Here is a 21,358-nt window from a genome sequence, read left to right on the forward strand (position 1 = left end):
GGCTCCACCCCCGCACTGGCAGTGAGAGGAGGGGGTGGAGCTAAGAAATCATCCGTCAACAGCTGCAGGAAGATGGGGCCCCGAGTGCAGGCGGCGGTGCCATAGACCGGAGAGGAGGTGAGAGTCCTGCAGCGGCTGCACCCGGAGGAGGAGTATATACTGAGGGCAGAGGCAGGTATACTGTGTGCATGTATTATATATATGGACGCTATTGCTGGAAAGATGCATTATACTACTGGGAAAGCTGGGTGACAACCAATATGGCTGCCCAGATGTGGTCACCCAGCTTTCCCACAGCCCTAAATGACCCCTCTGTTTAATGATGTATAAGCAATTCCTGTCTCCTTGGAAAACTAGAAAGATTTGCCTTTCAGGGCTTTGGGAAAGCTGGGTGACCACCAATATGGCTGCCGCTAGAGCTCCCACAGGGGTTGTCGTCTCTGGTAATATGCTGCAGAGGGGCTGCGCTTTGACTAATCTCCGGGAGGGCGATATTTTCCGTTATATACCGATATATATGTGTTTATTGGAAGGAGCGCCCCTATGACAACTCTTCCTGTTCTGCGCACAGTTGTTAGGACATTGCCCTGTGCATATTAAGGTCACTGCGCTTCTTTTTTTTTTATGGCTTATTTTGCACCTAACTTCAATTTCATGTCCAAGGTCTGTGCAGAGTTAGCAAAGACTGGATTTCAGCAAGTGAGTTTCCATTCACTGCCTGCAAGCAGGGGTCTTGGAATTGAAATGTAAAGTATACGATAAGGGTGCGGAATTATTTTTTTTATTTTTCTTTATTATCATAAAAACCAAACATATAATCAAATAAATGCAGGTTCAGGTCCCCTACAGGGATTTAAAAATAAAAATAAAACCCAGAAACTTGAATCGACAGATTTTCCCCACATAAAAATGTAATGTACAAATAAAGAAATAAGAAAATAAAAAAAAAATAATAATTTGATTTTGCTGCATTCGTAAAAGTCTGATCTATGAAAAAATAAAATTATTTAACCCAATAATTCCTTTTTTTTCCTTTAAGAAATATTAAGAATTGCTTCTCTCCCCCTAGAAAAATGCAATACCAATAAGTGATATGTTCCCCAGAAGTGGTGCCATTAAAATGTACAGGGACAATAAAAAATCAAGCTCTAATATGGCTAATTTGAAGGAAAAATAAAAAGTGGAGGAAAATTTTAACTCTTAGAAGAAGGATAAAACAAAAGCGCAAAAATGAAACCTGGCTGCATCGTTGATGGGTTACAGCATCCTCGCCTCTAGATCTTCTGCCTTTTTCCTATAGGTGGGGAGGTGAAGCTGCAGACTATAACCTGTAGTGATGTTCTCAGTGATTTTGGAGCCGGGGGTCGGCACGGCCATCATTGATAGCAGCGCGGGGGTCCTGGTTAAAAAGATCGATTACAATAATGGGAAGCATTTTGTGGAATTGTCTTTTAAGCAATTGCTGCCCCTTTAGCAGCTGATTTAATCCATTCCTTGCTTTTTTTTCGCAGACCGTCTCTGCTCATCAAGGGTCGGGGCGAGGACCATTTTGCCGTCACTTATAAACACTATGGGCGAGATGGACGATTTCTGTCCTCATCTGGATTCCATTGGAGAAGTCACCAAGGAGGATCTGATCTTAAAATCCAAGGTGAGCTCCCTGGGGGGGAGGGGGGGTTCATTAAATATTTGTTTTTTACAGGCTAAGGCCGGCTTCACACTTGCGAGTTTTACGGACGTAAGAGCGCAGAAACTACGTCCGTAAAACTCGCAAAAAATACGGCACAATTATTCTCTATGCCCCTGCTCCTATCTGCCGTATTTTACTGATCAGTATTATACGGCTTTCTACGGCCGTACAAAATCGCAGCATGCTGCGTTTGTCACCGTACTGCGCAAGAAATACGCCAATGAAAGTCTATGGAAGCGTGAAAAATACGGATTTCACACGGACAAGCAGTGTGACTTGCGAGAAATACGCAGCGCTGTTAGAGAGAAAAGCCGGTAATTCAGTGCGGTGTACAGTAAAATCACACTGACAGCTTACAGTCCAATAGGTAGAATAAATGTGTACACATAGAATAGGTATATATATATATATATATATATATATATATATATATATATATATATATATATGTGTCTGACATTATATATATATATATGTATATATATTAATATTTATTCCAGCGCTAGATAGCTTGAAAGCCGGTAATTCAATTACCGGCTTTTTCTTTCTCCTTCCTAAAACCCGACATGATTTGAGACATGGTTTACATACAGTAAACCATGTCTTCTCTCCATTTTTTTTGCAGATTCCACACTACTAATGTCAGTAGAGTGTATCTGCAAAATTTGGCCGTTCTAGCTCTTAAAATAAAGGGTTAAATGGCGGAAAAAATTGGCGTGGGCTCCCGCGCAATTTTCTCCGCCAGAGTAGTAAAGCCAGTGACTGAGGGCAGATATTAATAGCCTGGAGAGGGTCCATGGTTATTGGCCCCCCCCTGGCTAAAAATATCTGCCCCCAGCCACCCCAGAAAAGGCACATTTGGAAGATGCGCCTATTCTGGCACTTGGCCACTCTCTTCCCATTCCCGTGTAGCGGTGGGATATGGGGTAATGAAGGGTTAATGCCACCTTGCTATTGTAAGGTGACATTAAGCCTAATTAATAATGGAGAGGCGTCAATTATGACACCTATCCATTATTAATCCAATTGAATGAAAGGGTTAAATAAAACACAAACACATTATTTAAAATTATTTTAATGAAATAAAAACAATGGTTGTTGGAGTATTTTATTCTACGCCCAATCCAGTCACTGAAGACCCTCGTTCTGTGAAAGAAAAAACATAATAAACCAACAATATACTTACCCTCCGCAGATCTGTAACGTCCAACGATGTAAATCCTTCTGAAGGGGTTAAAACATTTTGCAGCAAGGAGCTTTGCTAATGCAGGCTGCTCCTCGCTGCAAAACCCCGGGGAATGAGTCTAAATATAGATCAATGAGCTATATTTAGCTTCATTTGCGGTGAGGTGCCCTCTGCTGGCTGTTTATAGATCGTGGGAACTTGCCTAGAAAGCCTGGGAGCTTTCTAGGAAATTTCCCACGATCTATGAACATCCAGCAGAGGGCGCCTCACCGCAAATGAAGCTAAATATAGCTCATTGATCTATATTTAGACTCATTCCCCGGGGTTTTGCAGCGAGGAGCAGCCTGCATTAGCAAAGCTCCTTGCTGCAAAATGTTTTAACCCCTTCAGAAGGATTTACATCGTTGGACGTTACAGATCTGCGGAGGGTAAGTATATTGTTGGTTTATTATGTTTTTTCTTTCACAGAACGAGGGTCTTCAGTGACTGGATTGGGCGTAGAATAAAATACTCCAACAACCATTGTTTTTATTTCATTAAAATAATTTTAAATAATGTGTTTGTGTTTTATTTAACCCTTTCATTCAATTGGATTAATAATGGATAGGTGTCATAATTGACGCCTCTCCATTATTAATTAGGCTTAATGTCACCTTACAATAGCAAGGTGGCATTAACCCTTCATTACCCCATATCCCACCGCTACACGGGAATGGGAAGAGAGTGGCCAAGTGCCAGAATAGGCGCATCTTCCAGATGTGCCTTTTCTGGGGTGGCTGGGGGCAGATATTTTTAGCCGGGGGGGGGCCAATAACCATGGACCCTCTCCAGGCTATTAATATCTGCCCTCAGTCACTGGCTTTACTACTCTGGCGGAGAAAATTGCGCGGGAGCCCACGCCAATTTTTTCCGCCATTTAACCCTTTATTTTAAGAGCTAGAACGGCCAAATTTTGCAGATACACTCTACTGACATTAGTAGTGTGGAATCTGCAAAAAAAATGGAGAGAAGACATGGTTTACTGTATGTAAACCATGTCTCAAATCATGTCGGGTTTTAGGAAGGAGAAGGAAAAAGCCGGTAATTGAATTACCGGCTTTCAAGCTGTATAGCGCTGGAATAAATATTAATATATATACATATATGTGTCTAATGACATATATATATATATATATATATATATATATATATATATATATATATATATATATATATATCGGTATGTTGGTTTTGCAAGCCTGCGAGAAAACCACGCAGTACGGATGCCATACGGATTACATACGGAGGATGCCATGCGCAAAAAACGCTGACACACCCTGCCTACGGAGGAGCTACGGACCACTATTTTCGGGACATTTCAGCGTATTACGGCCGTAATATACGGACCGTATTTTCATACGCTGAGTGTGAAGCCGGCCTAAGAGTAACAAATTCTGCGGTCATTCGATCTGAATGCGCTCACTGGCTGTTTAACTGTTAACTCATTCTCCAGCCAGTAATGGACAGTGCAACACTGAGGCTGTAAAAGGGGAATGTTGCAACATTTTTCTAAAAAAAAAAAAAAGTTGCAATTCGATTTTTTTTATTTTTTAGGGATTGCTAGCACAGCTGGATGACCCCTTTAAATTTGGCTGAATTAAGCAGGACCAGATGACTTTCTAATGTATGTGGGGACCTCCTGACTCTCCCTCCAGCATATTATTCTAAGGACCCCCACACACATTAGATTAAGGTTCTCTGGAGCTGCCAATTTCGGCAGGACAAGCTGACCACCTGACGTGTATGAGGGTCTCCCCACTCTCCCCCAGACGAGAAAATGAGAAGGATCTTGTATTTAGAATAACCACAATCAATCTTTCTGTACTCGGGGAGTGGGGGGAAAAGCCTCCGCCAGAGGTGTCTGTCAACCGCTTACTCCCCTCTCCTTGTAAATAGTGCACACTCGCACAGACCGAGTGTGTATGTCATCTGCCCACTGACTGTTATCTAAGGAGAGGGGCACTTTTACCTTTTATCATTCATTTTATGGCGGGCGATTAATTATAAAATCTGGAAAACCCCTTTAAGTCCTCCAAGTTAAAGGGCTATTCCATTGAATTTGGTAATCGCACATAATGCAATGCTACGTGGAGAATGTGGCACTAACAGATGATTTTGGGGTGTAAAATGGGAACATGCCCTTTTTTTGTTGCATTTCTGTCCCACTGGGCAGAGGGACGACCTCCATGTATGGAAAAGTATTGTTCATGAGAGGCAGATATGGCCAATCTACTTTCCTTGCAGCCTGTGATGTTGAAATAATAAGTGTTTTATTTCTTTTTCCATAGGGAACCTGCGAGTCTTGCGGGGCCGGTGGCCCCAACCTGTGGGCCTGTCTGCAGGTAAGTGTCCCCTAGCTGAGCGGCGCACATCATACTGGAGAGATCTGACCTCTGCCTTCTGCTTCCAGGATGGGTGCCAGTACGTGGGATGTGGCGAGTCCTATGCTGATCACAGTACCCTACATGCCCAGGTGACCCCCTAACCCTATGCCCTATGTATCAGAGGGTCGGTAGTGTCGGGACAAGTCGTGAGTGAATCTGCCACCTCTTGTGTTGGGGTCTTTTAGGCTAAGAAGCACAATCTAACGGTGAACCTGACCACTTTCCGGGTATGGTGTTATGCCTGCGAGAAGGAAGTTTTCTTGGACTCGAGAGTTCCTTCCCCTACTCACTCCCAGTCAACCTCCCCCAAGCTGAGCCACCGGGTATGTGTCCTTAAAGGTGTTGTTCAGTGAAAATCGTTGGGGGTCCGGCCGATGGCGCCTGCACTGATCTGCAAATTGTGGAATTGAGCGACATGTTGGATGTCCAACCCCTACTCCATTCATTCTCTATGGGCTCCCAGAAAAATGAATGGCGTGGCAGTCGAGCATGTGTAGTGCTAATACTTTCTAAAAGTGCCTATCATTGCAGGTTGGACTCCCACCATTATCCCCCTATTTTCATCAGACAACCCCTTTAAGTAGGGGCTGCAAAGACTACTTTGTGGGCACGATGCATTAGTTGACGCCTTTGTCTTCTCCATAGGACGTACCTGCTGCTGCCTATCCATTAAAGTCCGTCCCCATCGCAGTGGCTGATGACGGGGAGTCGGAGAGCGATGACGATGACCTGAAGCCCCGCGGTCAGTGCCTGTGGCCTCCTATCTTTGTCCAGTACATGGCCAGCAATGAGCATTCACATGACACTTTAATATTACTGGTTGTTGACCCGCAGAACAGTCATAGGGACCCAGATATTCTTGCCAGTGATTAACTCAGCCGCTAACTCGCAGCCTCTTCCATTACATCTGATGGAGCCGTGAGATGCTAATCTGCCTACACATGCAAGAATACCTTATTGCTCCTTAACTGGGCAGATTTGCTATTGTGTGGGGTCCAGGAAAAGTGGGAATCTGCTGTAATGGGGGAGGGGATGTAACAAATGCTTTGACTTCTAATTTCCGTCTCTTGTCTCCAGGTCTTACAGGGATGAAGAACATTGGGAACTCGTGTTACATGAATGCTGCCCTGCAAGCGCTTTCCAACTGGTAAGACTCTGGGGGTCTACCACACACTAGTGTCGTGGTCTGGGGGCATGTGCAATCTCGTATCACATATTCACTCTCCACATTCCCTATCAATTCACTACGCATCGCTTATAAGACCTTGTGATCAGTTCTCCTACTAAGTGCAGCCTCTCTCCTCGCAGTCCCCCGCTCACGCAGTTCTTCTTGGAATGTGGTGGTCTGGTGCGGACGGACAAAAAGCCAGCACTGTGCAAGAGCTATCAGAAGCTAGTGTCAGAATTATGGCACAAGAAGCGGTAAGTGGGCATGACTTTCCATGTATGTTGTGTATGTGTGGGGTTCAATTTGCCCATTTTCCTGGGGGAAAAATATTTGCCTTGTGTTATGTTCACTGGTGTCTTTCTTCTCCCCCCTTATACTCTTCAGTAGTTATGCCCCTATTATATGTCTTTAAAGGGATTTAGATCTAATACTTATCACCTCTCCAGTGGACGAGTAACCATTTTTTTTAGAACCCGGGATACCCCTTTATTTGTTTTTCTACTACTCTTTTTCCATTACTCAGGCCCAGTTATGTGGTGCCCTCCAGTCTGTCCCATGGAATTAAACTGGTTAACCCCTTATTTCGAGGCTACGCCCAACAGGTGAGTCACGCAATATGCTTAGATCTGTTTCACTGCTGCATAGTCATTCAGAACTCCAGGAAAGCTGAGTATTAAGAAAAACGTAAGGAGATTGAATTCATCAAGCACTTTACACCAGAAAATTGGGTATAAGAAGCCGCAAATAATTGTACAAAGTTTTTTCTATTTGAGTTGTGTTTTTTTTTTTTTTTTTTTACCCAAAACTTTTCTTAACTTTTTGAAAAGTGGATGATAAACTATAATTTACCCTATGAAAATGGTGTAAATAATAGCCGTAGTGGCCTGCAGCACAGGAAGCTGAGAGCTGCACCAAATTCATCCAGAAATGTACACGTGGATCAAGCCCGGTGCCTAAAATGTTCATCTCGATGAATTCTCCTCCCTAAGAGTATATTTCTTCCACATGGACAGGACACCCAAGAATTCCTGCGTTGCCTCATGGACCAGCTACACGAAGAACTTAAGGAACCGACACCTTCTTATAACCATGAACGGGAAGACGAGGAACAGGAAGATCAGCGGGAGATGGAGCGCGGCACAACGGAGGACGACTTTCTGTCCTGCGATTCTGGCGGAGAGATGGGTGACGGGGAAGGAGGGGTGGGCTCGCTGGCGGAGATGGAGCTGTTGATCCGGGAGGAAGCTGGAAGGTCCATCTCCGAGAAGGAAAAACTGAAGGAGAGGAGACTGTCGTATTGCCACCGCAGGACCAGCTCCGAGCAGGCGGATGAGGATGCAGATGTGGATACGGCAATGATACCGGGTAAAACAAACAAACGTACAAGCGCAAAATTGTGATCTTCCCACGTCTCTTGTCATCCACTGATTTGTTTTTTAATCCCTATTCTGACCCCTTTTAGAACCTGACAACGAGGCGTACATGCACTGCTCATCCCGGTCCTGCAGCCCTCATCCTCCCGACGCACACCCGAAACTCTCCAGCAGCCCCCCTCGCTCCAGTCCTTTGCGCACAGCACACTCCTATGTCTTAAAGAAAGGTAATGTGCGAGTTACAGAATATATGGGGGACCCTTTCTGGATGGGTCCCATCAGTAGTAGCCACTGATGGGTTCAGATTTCACATGTCGACGTGGCCCATCAATATCCGATCCATTCCCCCGACCAGTCTACTGATTGAGGAGGGCTGTAGTGCATCGGCACTGGCATGAACCTGTAAGGGACCAGCAGAAGCAGTCACAATGTACACAGCTGGGCTACCAATGATATATTAATGGCCTTTCCTAAGTTTGGATCAACCATTTTCAAGTTATAGAAAAAAAACTTTAACTCTTCTCACAGCGCAAGTCATGAGCGGAGGGAAACGGCGGTCAGAAATCAAATATCGCAGCGTAATTTCTGATATCTTCGATGGGTCCATTCTGAGCTTGGTCCAGTGTCTCACCTGTGACAGGGTATGTATTGGGACCAGGGCGTTGTTTTATTCACCATGTAAAACACCTTTATTATTCCCTATAATTTGCTCATTGTTTAACCCCTTCCTAACATCTGGAGGAACATATGTCAGATTTCGGATGCATGTGTATTGAAAGGGCTCAGGAGCTCTGATTGCTGGTGTTACAGCCGGCGCCGGCTGTATCATGCAGATAGCACCCTCCTCTTACAGCAGCAACAAAAAATTAAAAGTCGGGGTTAAAGGGAAAACTTCAAGCAACAGTAAAGACTAAAACAAGGGATGATCTGTGTGCCATGCTTGGTATCCTGAGACCCTGCATTGGACCTGATGTGATATAAGTGGAGTGTTTCTTTAACGTGACTGTTTTCCTGCTTTGACTTAGGTGTCCACCACCATTGAGACCTTTCAGGACTTGTCGCTCCCTATCCCAGGAAAAGAAGACCTGGCAAAGCTGCACTCCACCATCCATCAAAGTGCTGTGGTCAAATCTGGCACCTGCGGAGAAAACTACAGCAGCCAGGGCTGGCTGGCCTTCCTCATGGACTATATTCGCAGGTATCGGCTCAAAGCTGCCTCTTTTAAAGGGGTTTTGCAAAAACCCCATGTCTTCTGGTTGTAGTTTTGTTTTTAATTTTTTTTTTTTAACAAACTGGCCGTATTATTTTCCTCTGGTCCAACACTGAGTTTCTGCTGCTGTTCCTGGTGTCTGTTACTGTCTGCAGCACTGCTGTGGGGCGAGCTCGGGGGCACTGCAAGGGGGGTGAGCTCGACACTTTTGTTGTCAGCTTGCATTGGGGTGGCTGAGCTCACTGCATACAGGAACAGATACCAGGAGCTGCGGTTGGCACTAGATGCTGGACCCGGGGAGGGTAAGAAAAGATCAGTTTTTTTGTTTTTTTTTGTTTTTTTTTTAAACTTATTATAGTCAGGGAATACGTTTGTGTGTTTGCCCAGGTTTGTGGTCTCCTGCATCCCAAGCTGGTTCTGGGGTCCCGTTGTCACCCTGGAGGACTGTCTCGCTGCTTTCTTTGCTGCTGATGAACTAAAAGGTAAAAGAGTGCAGTTAGAAAGAGCCGTGCTATCCTTGATTAAGAGCGGAGAGCGAGCACAAAGGGCGTCTTTCGCTCCGGAGGACCCGTCGTGTCCTGCATTACCCACACAAGGCAATGATGGGAACAGGCAACACTTTATTGCCCACCATCCCCTCTGGTGGCGCTGCAGGGAAACTGGGCACTTACTGCCAGGCTTCCCCACAGCTGATCTCTGGTGATTTCGATGTGGAGGCCCCGCTGTGATCAGTCTCCAACAGGAAGATATTGCTTACTGTGGAGAAAACCTTTATAATCAGTAGAGACTGAGAAAAATGTGAACAATCCGTTGTGATGGTGATCATAAATAGAGCTGCAATGTAAAGCATGGGGGATGGTGTGTTAAAATGTAATTTTACCACATTATCTTATGAAAAAAATATTTTAACTTCTCTTTTATTTTTTGAAGGTGATAACATGTACAGCTGTGAACGTTGTAAAAAGTAAGATATTGAGATATATAGATGTATATGGTGTCCGTCTGACCTCCTATGTATTTGTCTCGCTCTTTCTTTCTCTCGCCCCTTTTTCTTTCTCTCGTGCCCCTTTTCTCCCATGCCTCATTGTGGGACACAGGACCATGGGTGTTATGCTGCTGCCACTAGAAGGACACTAACTTAACACATAAAATAACTCCTCCTCTGCAGTATTCACCCTCCAAGTGAACCAGTTATTGCTTAGTGTCTGTAGGAGGCACTTGGGTCTGCTTTCAGACCCCACCGTTATTATTTTTATTCTATTTTTCCCTTAACGGAGCTAATGGGGGCGACAGATCCTTTCTAGGTTCCGATCTCCCCCGAACCATCAACAGGCAAGAACGAGGAGCGTTCCTCCCGTACCCTTTCCTGCACCGATGGATGCCAGCCCTGAGCTCACCTTACGGGCGACGGTTCCTTCGCGTTCCGATCTTCCCCTCCATAGCAGGCGATCACATGGAGTAGCCCTCCATTTACCTCTCCTGGAGACAGGTGCATTGCCGGACATGATGTTTATGGCGTCCGTGCAGCCCCCACTGCATCACCACTGTTATAGCGGATGATGGAAGGCAGCAGAAGCTCTCCACCCCCTCCCTGACTAGGGCGACGGTGGATTGAGCACTGGCCCACCGCATCTACCGTGAGTACACCTGGGGGGCCGAGGCGCTGGGTGGTGGGTCCTGGTCTCTGGGATAAGGGAGGTCCGCAGATACCTTTTAAAGCCTGGGTCCGTGGGTCACGTCGCACACATAGCAATAGCGGCGCTACAGGCCGCAACCGCAAGCTTAAAACTTAGCCCCTGGCCTTTCCCTTTTCCAGGCCGGAACGTTGGCTCCGCCCACCGGCAGTTACCACTGCCCACTCTTTCTGGCACTTCTCGTTCTGCGAGAAGCGCCTTCTCTTCCTGATCTCGGCGGCCATCTTTGGACACCCACAGGGCTGATGCTGCAGCGCTGCTCCAGCGTTCTGAATCACATTGTGGACCTCCCCCGGGGACTCAAGACACAGGACCTGGGTAAGCTGCGGAAACATAGCTTAACCATTCCTCTACTCAAGGCTACACTATGTCTCAATCAAAGCCTAACAAAAAGTCTGGGAAAACCCACACTGTTTTTTGGCTGCTTGTACCTCTTGTAAGGTATCTCTACCCCGGGGTCACAATACTGCGTTATGCTCAGCTTGTGAACTGGTGACTGCTCAGGAACCACCTGTTACTGATACCGAACCCAGTGAGCCTAGTCCCCCTGAGTGGGCTACCTCCCTTTCCCGGTCTATGGCATCCCTGGCCAAAGCGTTAGACCCGTTCCGAGACCCTTCCTCTAACCAGGGCACTCTTTCGGACAACGCTTCCGATGATCAGAACCCCTTGTACACTAGGGGTCGTACCTTGCCAAGGAGCTCTCGCTCTTTCAGGCTAAGGACTCATGCCTTGTCCCCAGACCATCACCGGGATTCGGGTTCTGAGAGCTCCATTTCTCGCTCCCCCTCCCTTGAGGCTAGCAGAGGACCTGTCTCAGAGGACGATTCTGACACGTTCCTAAGTCAGGAATTTCAACACGATCATGAGACTCTCGACTCTCTCATTGAGTCAGTAAACTAGGCCCTGAAGCTAGATGAGGAACCTTTATTTAAAACCGATCATGCGGTGTCCTTTAAGAGGACCAAGCTGGCTCACAGAGTGTTCGCAAATCATCCCGATTTTAAGGAAATCATTGAATAAATATTCCTTTGCTCCTGATCTAAGTAAAGATTGGTCAGTCTCCTCTGGTAGATTCATGTTTTGCCGCTATGTGGGTGGCTAAGGCTATGACCCATTGGGCTGAGGTCTTGTCTTCAGCTGTTCTGGATACCAATCTTCCTCCCGAGGTAGCAGACCTTGCTAATCAGATAGCCAGAGCTGGAGATTTTCTAGTGACCGCATCTCTGGATACCGCTGACTGCGCTTCTCAAGCAGCAGCAAACGCTATAACAGTTCGGAGGTCCTTATGGCTCAGGGATTGGCGTGCGGATTCTGCTTCCAAAAAGGCATTGACTTCTTTACCATAGAGCGGTCACCCTTTTGGCGAAAAACTTGATCAATTAATTTCCGACGCCACTGGAGGGAAGAGTAAATTTCTCCCACAACAGAGACCCTTTCGGAACCAGCAACAGCAGGCTCGGTCACGATTTTTTTTTTTTTTTTTTTTCGTTTTGTTTTGTTTTTGTTTTGTTGTTTTGTTTTTTGTTTTTTTTCGTTCCAACTCAAATTGGTCCTCTACTTCCACATCTTCTGGACCGGCTGGGCACAACGTAGGGATAGAGGTCCCCAGACCTCTTACAAACCTTCCCCTTTATGGAGAGGCAGGCCTAGGCAGTCAGGATCCAGGGGGTCCAGACCGGGCAGATCTCCCACACAATGACTCCCGGTGGTATCCGGAGGACACCCTCAAAGTAGGCGGCCGCCTGCTTTCCTTCACCAACGGGTGGCTCTTGGTCGTTCACGATGAATGGGTCCCCGACCTAGTGTCCTCCGGATACAAGATAGAATTCTCCTCTCTTCCACCAAATCGTTTTTTTTTTCTGTCTTCTCCTCCCAGGGCAAAAGCATCAGAGTTCTTCCAAGCCATAAGCTCTCTAAAAGAAGACGGGGTTATTATCCCGATCCCTCAAAGCGAAAGGTTTCAAGGTTTTTATTCAAACCTGTTCATTGTTCCACAGAAGGACATTACAGTACGGCCCATACTGGATCTAAAACAAACTGCTGAACAAGTTTGTCAGGGTGCGACGGTTCCAAATGGAATCGCTTCGTTCTGTCATCGCCTCCATGGAAAAAGGCAAGTTCCTGGCATCTATAGACATCCAGGACGCGTACCTCCACATTACAATTTTCCCTTCTCACCAGAGGTTCCTTCGCTTCGCAGTTAAGGAACAACACTTCAAATTCGTTGCTTTGCCTTTCGGCCTCGCCACCGCTCCCAGGGTATTCACCAAGGTCATGGCGGCCCCCGTGGCCATCCTTCACACCCGAGGCATGGTGGTGCTACTGTATCTAGACGATATCCTCATCAAAGGCCCCTCTTTCCGCTCCTGCAAGGAGGCCATCAACATCATAATCGATTCTCTTTCTCGCCTGGGTTGGAAGATAAACTTCAAAAAATCTTCCCCAGTACCGACTCAGCGAATTTCCTTTCTAGGAATGATACTGGACTCGTCCCAGGGGTTGGTGCTTCTTCCCCCCCCAGAAATCAAGGGAAGTCTTTTCTTCCAGTACATTGGCTAGTTGTGACAACAGATGCCAGTCTTCTCGGCTGGGGAGCGGTGTTCTTACATCACAATGCTCAGGGCCGCTGGTCATTTCAGGAATCTCGCCTTCCGATCAACATCTTAGAAATTCGGGCAATCGGGTTAGCACTTCTCCAATTCCATCCCTTGTTGGCGGGTCATCCCATCAGGATTCAGTCCAACAATGCCACTGCAGTGGCATACATCAACCGACAGGAGGAAACCCGCAGCACGGCAGCCATGAACGAAGCAGGCTACATTCTCCGTTGGGCCGAGGAAAACCGCTCAATGATTTCTTCGGTTCACATCCCGGGAGTTGACAATTGGGAAGCAGTTTCCTCAGTCGTAAAGGCCTCGACTCCGGGGAGAGGTCTCTCCATCTGGAGATCTTCCACCAGATCGGCTGTCGTTGGGGAACTCCGGACGTGGATATGATGGCGTCACGGCTAAATTCCAAGGTTCCCGACTTCATAGCTCGGTCCCACGACCCAGCAGCCATTGGGGCAGATGCACTCGTACTCCCATGGCATTATTTTCGGCTTCCGTACATATTCCAAAACCCCCCCTCACACTCCCCTTACTGACGAGAGTCATCAAGAAAATCAGAGCGGAGGGCGTATCGGTAATCCTGATTGCACCAGATTGGCCGCGCCGGGCGTGGGATGCGGAACTAGTTCAACTAGTCGCCGATGTTCCCTGGCGATTACCGAATCGCGCAGACCTGCTATCACAGGGCCCCATTTACCACCAGAACTCCGAAGCCCTGTGTTTGACGGCATGGCCGTTGAGTCCTGGGTTCTAACCCAGCCAGGTTTCTCTCCGGAAGTCATCTCTGTTGTGAATTCTGCTCTTGGGTTCCCTCCAGTGGTTGTTGGTGGGAATGCAGTTGTCTCTGACTCGCAGTCCTGGCCAGGTGTATCGGAAGATTACAATTCTGACTGGGATATTTAGGTATGCAGGATCCTTTAGCCCTTGCCAGTTGTCAATGTTTCTTTGGAAGTATTGGATCTCTGCCTGGCCTCTCCTGCTTATCTGCCAGTTCAGCAAAGATAAGTGTCTGTTTCTTTTTTTGAAGCACATATGCTGTGTGCTTATTTTCAGTGCTGATCTTCTTTTGTTTCTATTTGTCCAGCTTAGACTGTGTCAGTTGTTTTTCTCAGTCTGGTTGGATTCTCTGGAGTTGCAGATATACTCTCCACATCTTTAGTTAGGTGGTGGAGTTTTGTATTTTCTGCTGTGGATATTATTGTAGTATTTTTATGCTGACCGCTTAGTATCCTGTCCTGTCCTTTTCTATTTAGCTAGAATTGGCCTCCTTTTGCTAAACCTGTTTTCTGCCTGCGTGTGTCTTTTCCTCTCCAACTCACAGTCATTATTTGTGGGGGGCTGCGTATCCTTTGGGGATCTGCTCTGAGGCAAGACAGTATTCCTATTTCCATCTTTAGGGATATTTAGTTCTCCGGCTGTGTCGAGGTGTCTAGGTTTTGTTAGGCACACCCCATGGCTACTTCTAGTTGCAGTGATAAGATCAGGGTTTGCGGTCAGTAGAGTTACCACTAAAGGCCCCTTCACATTTAGCGACGCTGCAGCGATACCGACAACGATCCGAATCGCTGCAGCGTCGCTGTTTGGTCGCTGGAGAGCTGTCACACAGACCGCTCTCCAGCGACCAACGATGCCGGTAACCAGGGTAAACATCGGGTAACTAAGCGCAGGGCCGCGCTTAGTAACCCGATGTTTACCCTGGTTACCATGCTAAAAGTAAAAAAAAAACAAACAGTACATACTTACCTACAGCCGTCTGTCCTCCAGCGCTGCGCTCTGCTTCTCTGCACTTTTCCTGTACTGTCTGGGAGCCGGAAAGCAGAGCGGTGACGTCACCGCTCTGCTTTCCGGCTCACAGCCAGTACAGGAGGAGTGCAGAGCACAGCGCTGGAGGACAGACGGCTGTAGGTAAGTATGTACTGTTTGTTTTTTTTTACTTTTAGCATGGTAACCAGGGTAAACATCGGGTTACGAAGCGCGGCCCTGCGCTTAGTTACCCGATGTTTACCCTGGTTACCAGTGAAGACATCGCTGGATCGGTGTCACACACGCCGATCCAGCGATGTCTCCAGGGAGTCCAGCGACGAAATAAAGTTCTGGACTTTATTCAGCGACCAACGATCTCCCAGCAGGGGCCTGATCGTTGGTCGCTGTCACACATAACGATTTCATTAACGATATCGTTGCTACGTCACAAATAGCAACGATATCGTTAACAATATCGTTATGTGTGAAGGTACCTTTACTCCAGTGAAGGTTTTCATGCTGCTCCAAGGCCACCTAATCATAACACATCTCTACCATGATCAGCGCTAGAAAGCCTACGTCTATGCGCATTTATCATCGCACTTGGAAAACCTTTTTTTCCTGGTGCAACGACCGGGGATGTTCTCCTCTTGAATTTTCCATTCCTTCCGTCCTCAAATTTTTACAAACGGGTTTGGACTTAGGTCTCGCCCTTAGTTCTCTCAAGGGGCAGATTTCAGCCCTCTCCTTTCTGTTTCAACGCAGGATTGCCAACAGATTACAAGTGAAGACGTTCATTCAGGGAGTCTCCCATAGGGTGCCACCCTATAAGATGCCGTTGGAACCATGAGACCTTAATCTGGTCTTTGGAGTCTTGCAAGGAGCTCCTTTTGAACCTCTACAGGAGGTTTCCCTGTCCTTTCTTTCATGGAAGGTTGCCTTCGTGGTTGCGGGTCACGTACATTAGACGAATCTCAGAGCTGGCGGCTTTGTCTTGTCAAGCTCCGTTCCTGAATTTTCATCAGGATAAGGTGGTTTTGAGAACATCCCCGTCCTTTTTGCCAAAAGTTGTCTCATCCTTTCATCTCAATCAGGAGATTGCCTTACCGTTACTCTGTCCGGCACCAATACATCGCATCGAGAAGTGTTGTGAATTCTGTGGCTGAATTCACTCCTGTGGTCACAAGTGGTACTGCAGCCTCTGGGCTTCCTCCCTCAGGTGTTCTGGTGAGCTCGTTGGCTGCCTTGTTATTTAACTCCGCCTGATTCTGTCTTCCTTGCTCCTTGTCAATGTTCCAGTGTTGGATCTGAGCTCCTGGATCTTTCCTGTGGCCTGCTGCTCTGTTTAGATAAGTGCTTCTTTGCTTTTGTTGCTGTTTTTTCTGTCCAGCTTGTCTATTCGTTTTTGCTGGAAGCTCTGAGACGCAAAGGGTGTACCGCCGTGCCGTTAGTTCGGCACGGTGGGTCTTTTTGCCCCCTTTGCGTGGTTTTTGCTTTAGGGTTTTTTGTAGACTGCATAGTTCTCTTTGCTATCCTCGCTCTATCTAGAATATCGGGCCTCACTTTGCTGAATCTATTTCATCCCTACGTTTTGTCTTTTCATCTTGCTAACAGTCATTATATGTGGGGGGCTGCCTTTTCCTTTGGGGTATTTCTCTGAGGCAAGTCAGGCTTGTATTTCTATCTTCAGGCTAGTCAGCTCTTCAGGCTGTGCCGAGTTGCATAGGTAGTGACAGGCGCAATCCACAGCTGCCTTTAGTTGTGTTAGGAAAGGTTCAGGTATTGCGGTCTACAGAAATTCCACGTCTCAGAGCTCGTTCTATTGTTTTTGGGTTATTGTCAGATCACTGTATGTGCTCTGATTGCTGCACACTGTGTTACTGGATTGCCTACATAACAGAGAAGGCCCTCCACACACTGGAATTAGTGAGCGCTCTCAAGAGATACGTCTCGCGGACAGCGTCTTTCCGCAGGTCGGATACCCTGTTTCTGCTCTCGGAAGGGCCAAGGAAGGGGTTTCCCGCTTCCAAGGCGACAATAGCCAAATGGATTCGTTCAGCTATTCAGGAGTCCTACCGAGTCAGAGGTCATCCTGTCCCAGCAGGGATTAAGGCTCATTCCACTCGGTCAGTGGGTGCCTCTTGGGCCATCCGGCACCAAGCTTCGGTAGCACAAGTTTGCAGAGCTGCGACCTGGTCCAGTCTGCATAAGTTTACAAAACATTACCATATGCATTCTCAGGCCTCGGCAGATGTGACCGTCGGCAGACAAATTTTGCAGGCGGCTGTGCCGTATCTGTAACCTGTGGGTGCAAGGAGCAATTACAGTTGATTGTTACCCACCCAGGGACTGCTTTAGGACGTCCCATGGTCCTGTTTCCCCAAATGAGGCATAGGAGAAACAGGGATTTTTGTGTACTCCCCGTAATATCCTTTTCTCTGAGCCAATCATTGGGGGACACAGCACCCACCCTGTTAGCCCTAATGGCTTTGGTTTTCTGTGTTGGCTTGGTTTTGACACAGTTCATCCTGGTTAAATGTTGAGCTTCTACTGCTTTGTTACCGAACTGGTTCACTTGGAGCCAGCAGGAGGGTATATACTGCAGGGGAGGAGCTATTCTTTCTGTATTACTTAGTGTCCTAGTGGCAGCAGCATAACACCCATGGTCCTGTGTCCCCCAATGATTGGCTCGGAGAAAAGGATTTTACGGTGAGTACACAAAAATCCCTGTTTTCTTTCTCTCGTGCCCCTTTTTCTTTCTCTCACGCTCTTTCCACATTACAATCTCATTACGTCGTTTCAGGCTAAGAAACGGAGTGAAGTACTGTAAGGTTTTGCGGCTGCCGGAGGTGAGTTCTTTTGTGTGGCTTTTCTTCGCCATCCCCTGGCGTTTCCATACGCCACAGTTTCATCCTTTCCTCCCTCTCCGCAGATCCTCTGTATACATCTGAAGCGCTTCCGACATGAGGTGATGTACTCGTTCAAGATCAGCAGCCATGTTTCTTTTCCCTTGGAGGGTCTGAACCTCCGACCGTTCCTGGCCAAGGAGTGTGTGTCCCACATCACCACATACGACCTGCTGGCCGTCATCTGTCATCATGGCACTGCGGGGAGTGAGTATTCTCTTCTCAGCCAATGTGTTGTGTTAGAACACTGTGTGTCCGTTCCTGGCTAATGTCATCCAGCCAAGAAGGGCTGCTAGCTCCAATCGCAAGATTTTAACCCCTTCACCACCTATAATGTATATGTGCATCATAGGTCGTGTCTCCCCCTTTGGTGTGGGCTTCAGCGATGAGCCGTCATCTTTCCCGCCACATGACCGCTGATCTGATCAGCCGACATGTGCCCCTATCAGCCGCAGGAGGAGTCGTAATGCACCCATGGCTGTTAACAAGTTAAATGCTGCTGTCAATCTATGGCCCCCTTGCTTGTCATTGCAGATCTCTTATGAACGTTGGCTTGTGGCCGGCGTCAATAGGAAATGATGATGTTTGCTTCAACCTTCCTAAGGTGACTATTGAAGCAAGTAAAAAAATTGTAAACATTTTTTTTTAAAAATATTGAAGTTCAAATCACCCCCTTTTTAATAAATAAGCACACATTTGGCATCCCAATAAAAAATGCACATATTTGGTATCGTCACGTTCAGAATCGCATGATCTTTCAAAATATAAAAAGAATCCAATCGGTAAATGGCATAACGAGAAAAAAAAAATCTAAACTGCAGAATTAATTTATTTTGGTGACTGCAACATTGCAATAAAATGCTATAAAGTTCAATCAAAACATTGTCTACTCCAAAATGGTATCAATAAAAACGCCAGCTCGGTGTGCAAAACATATGCCCTGACCTAGATCCTGGAAAATGGAGACGCTATGGGTCTCGGAAAATGGCGCTTTTTTTTTTTTTCTCTCCACTTAACTACATAAAAAAAAAACAAACCTAGGCATGTTTGGTATCTGCAAACTCCTAATGACGTGGAGAATCATAATGGCAGGTCATGTTTAGCATTTGGTGAACATGGTAAAAACAATTGTGGAATTGCACTTTTTTTTTTTTTTCGTAAATTCACCGCACTTGGATTTGTTTTCCAGAACACTTATTTGGTAAAATCAATAGTGTAGTTCAAAAGTACAACTCGTCCCGCACAAAAACAAGCCCTCACATGGCTATATTGACGGAAAAAAATAAAAAAGTTTATGGCTCTGGGAAGAAGGGGGGGGGGGGGAGTGAAAACGGAAAATCCCAATGTCGTGAAGGGGTTAACCTCTTAGATGTCGCTGTCAACCATTAAGCAGTTGGAAGCAGTGGGCATCCCTTCTGTCCGACCATTGACTGCCCCCTATGTCTGCCACATACACACCTGTGGGAGCTGCCGTTCAGGTATGGGGCTCAACACGGCGAGCACCAGTTTTCACACGGACGTCCCGTTCCAGGTGGTCACTACATCTCCTACTGCCAGAACGTGATTAACGGGCAGTGGTACGAGTTTGATGACCAGTACGTCACAGAAGTGCATGAGACCGTGGTCCAGAATGCGGAGGCGTACGTTCTCTTCTACAGGTAAAGGGACTTTTTTTCTAATGATTATTGCTTGAATTTCATTTTGCTAAATCTTCCTTCCATTTCTCTAGTAAAGTTCCTTTTAATGTGGGACCCTTTAACAACCCCGGTACACCTTTATGGAATTGAGTTTCTCTGAAAATGTTGCCCCGTTTGCCTTCTGCATTGCCTAGTGATGGCTGCAGAATGAGTAAACTGAAAATCTGTCAGGGAGCTGGTCATGACGAAATAGTTTATTACTATTACCTATGGTATTCTGAGCTCATTTCAGCTGATTTGTGACTATATGGGAGTTAAACTGAATTTTGCATTCATAAACCAAGGAAGAGGAGTTCAGCTAAGGTCACATCACGTTTTACCGTATGTTCAGGGGCGACATCTGAAGCCTGGGATCCGTGATGTGGACGTAGGCATTGATGGGGCCATTGAGTGCAATGATGCACACGGAGTCACTGTGTCATCTGGTGTGCATTGTACGTCCCCTCCAAGCGCAAACATCCAAATCCTGTTTTCCATGGCTTCAGACGTAAGCCCCGATGGAGCCACTGAGTGTAGAGTAAAACGTGATGTAGCCATAGCCTTATACACTCTCACAGCAGAACAAGCTCACTGACAGGTTCTCAGTTACCTCAATCTGCATCCATCAATGGACCATGCCATCTAATTTTTTTTGCACTTGATGTTTTCATGTGTCGTCTACACAGAAAGAGCAGCGAGGATGCAGAGCGGGAGCGGCAGAAGGTCGTGTCTTTGGCTGCCATGAAGGAATCGGGACTTCTTCAGTTCTACATCTCTCGAGAATGGCTCAACAAGTTCAACACTTTTGCAGAACCGGGACCAATAACGAACCAAAGCTTCCTGTGCTGCCACGGAGGTAGGTCTGCCACAACGGGGTCTCTGATTAGGGTGAAAGGACCTTATTCATCACGTGGCAAAATTCTGCCATATTTAAAGGGATCTGCCAGGATTGGAAAACATGGCGCCTATTACTTATTTTATTTTTTCGTCCTTAAAATAGCGCCACATTTGTATAAAGATTGTGTGATATTGCAGCACAGCCACATCGCTTCAAAGGAGCCGAGCTGCAATACCACACATAGCCTCGAGATAGCCGTGGCGCTGTTTGTGGGAGAGCAGCCATGTTATTCTAATTCTGCACGTTCCTCTCTGTGCACTCAGTGGGGTGGTCTGCTTTGGATTATCCCTCTTTTGTGCAAAGGACCCATCAACACTAAGCCGATCGCGTGACGTCCCGCTGCTGGGTGCGCTAGCGGTAATGTACGGGGACCTGACCACTTGTATTGGGACAGACAGGGGAACATCTGACTGTGCCCGTTTCCATCTCTCTGCAGGAATTCCTCCTAACAAGTATCATTATATAGACGACCTGGTGGTGATCCTGCCCCAGAACGTGTGGGAGTATTTGTACAACAGGTGAGATTTGTGGGCTTATCTATTGCGCGATTGTGCGGCGGACGTCACCCTTATAGGGGTTGCATTAAGCTTAGAAGTTATTGCTAGGGGTCCGACTGCTGGGCCCCCCACCGATACCAGGATTGGAAAGTTATCCCCTTATCCCCATTACAGACATTGAGTTAAGGTCTGTGTACACAATAATGAAGACGTTACATTTTTTTTTCTATTCTCCGTTTACTTGGTAAATGATAAGTAAAACTAATTTCTAAATAGTCTCTG

At 46.7% G+C, this 21,358-nt stretch overlaps 1 protein-coding gene across 3 annotated transcripts in view; it reads left to right on the plus strand.

The window, feature by feature from the left end:
• The first annotated feature begins 17 nt into the window (after positions 1-17).
• Positions 18-21,358, plus strand: part of USP20 (ubiquitin specific peptidase 20) — a 33,075-nt gene continuing 11,734 nt past the window's right edge. Inside the window, exons 1-20 of one of the 3 annotated variants that reach the window (XM_069748108.1) lie at positions 18-117; positions 1,512-1,651; positions 5,204-5,257; positions 5,326-5,388; positions 5,485-5,622; positions 5,945-6,041; positions 6,377-6,446; positions 6,608-6,721; positions 6,991-7,069; positions 7,481-7,832; positions 7,930-8,067; positions 8,369-8,481; positions 8,866-9,038; positions 9,438-9,532; positions 9,981-10,014; positions 17,903-17,948; positions 18,032-18,212; positions 19,537-19,663; positions 20,368-20,537; positions 21,016-21,097. In XM_069748108.1, the coding sequence (XP_069604209.1) occupies positions 1,571-1,651; positions 5,204-5,257; positions 5,326-5,388; positions 5,485-5,622; positions 5,945-6,041; positions 6,377-6,446; positions 6,608-6,721; positions 6,991-7,069; positions 7,481-7,832; positions 7,930-8,067; positions 8,369-8,481; positions 8,866-9,038; positions 9,438-9,532; positions 9,981-10,014; positions 17,903-17,948; positions 18,032-18,212; positions 19,537-19,663; positions 20,368-20,537; positions 21,016-21,097 (2,207 nt within the window). In that variant the 5' untranslated portion in view covers positions 18-117; positions 1,512-1,570. Of the gene's footprint in view, positions 176-1,511; positions 1,652-5,203; positions 5,258-5,325; positions 5,389-5,484; positions 5,623-5,944; positions 6,042-6,376; positions 6,447-6,607; positions 6,722-6,990; positions 7,070-7,480; positions 7,833-7,929; positions 8,068-8,368; positions 8,482-8,865; positions 9,039-9,437; positions 9,533-9,980; positions 10,015-17,902; positions 17,949-18,031; positions 18,213-19,536; positions 19,664-20,367; positions 20,538-21,015; positions 21,098-21,358 lie in introns of all 3 variants that reach the window. The other 2 variants (XM_069748109.1, XM_069748107.1) reach the window with 2 other exon arrangements.

Source organism: Ranitomeya imitator, chromosome 2 (genome assembly GCF_032444005.1).
Source record: "Ranitomeya imitator isolate aRanImi1 chromosome 2, aRanImi1.pri, whole genome shotgun sequence".
NCBI lineage: Eukaryota > Metazoa > Chordata > Amphibia > Anura > Dendrobatidae > Ranitomeya > Ranitomeya imitator.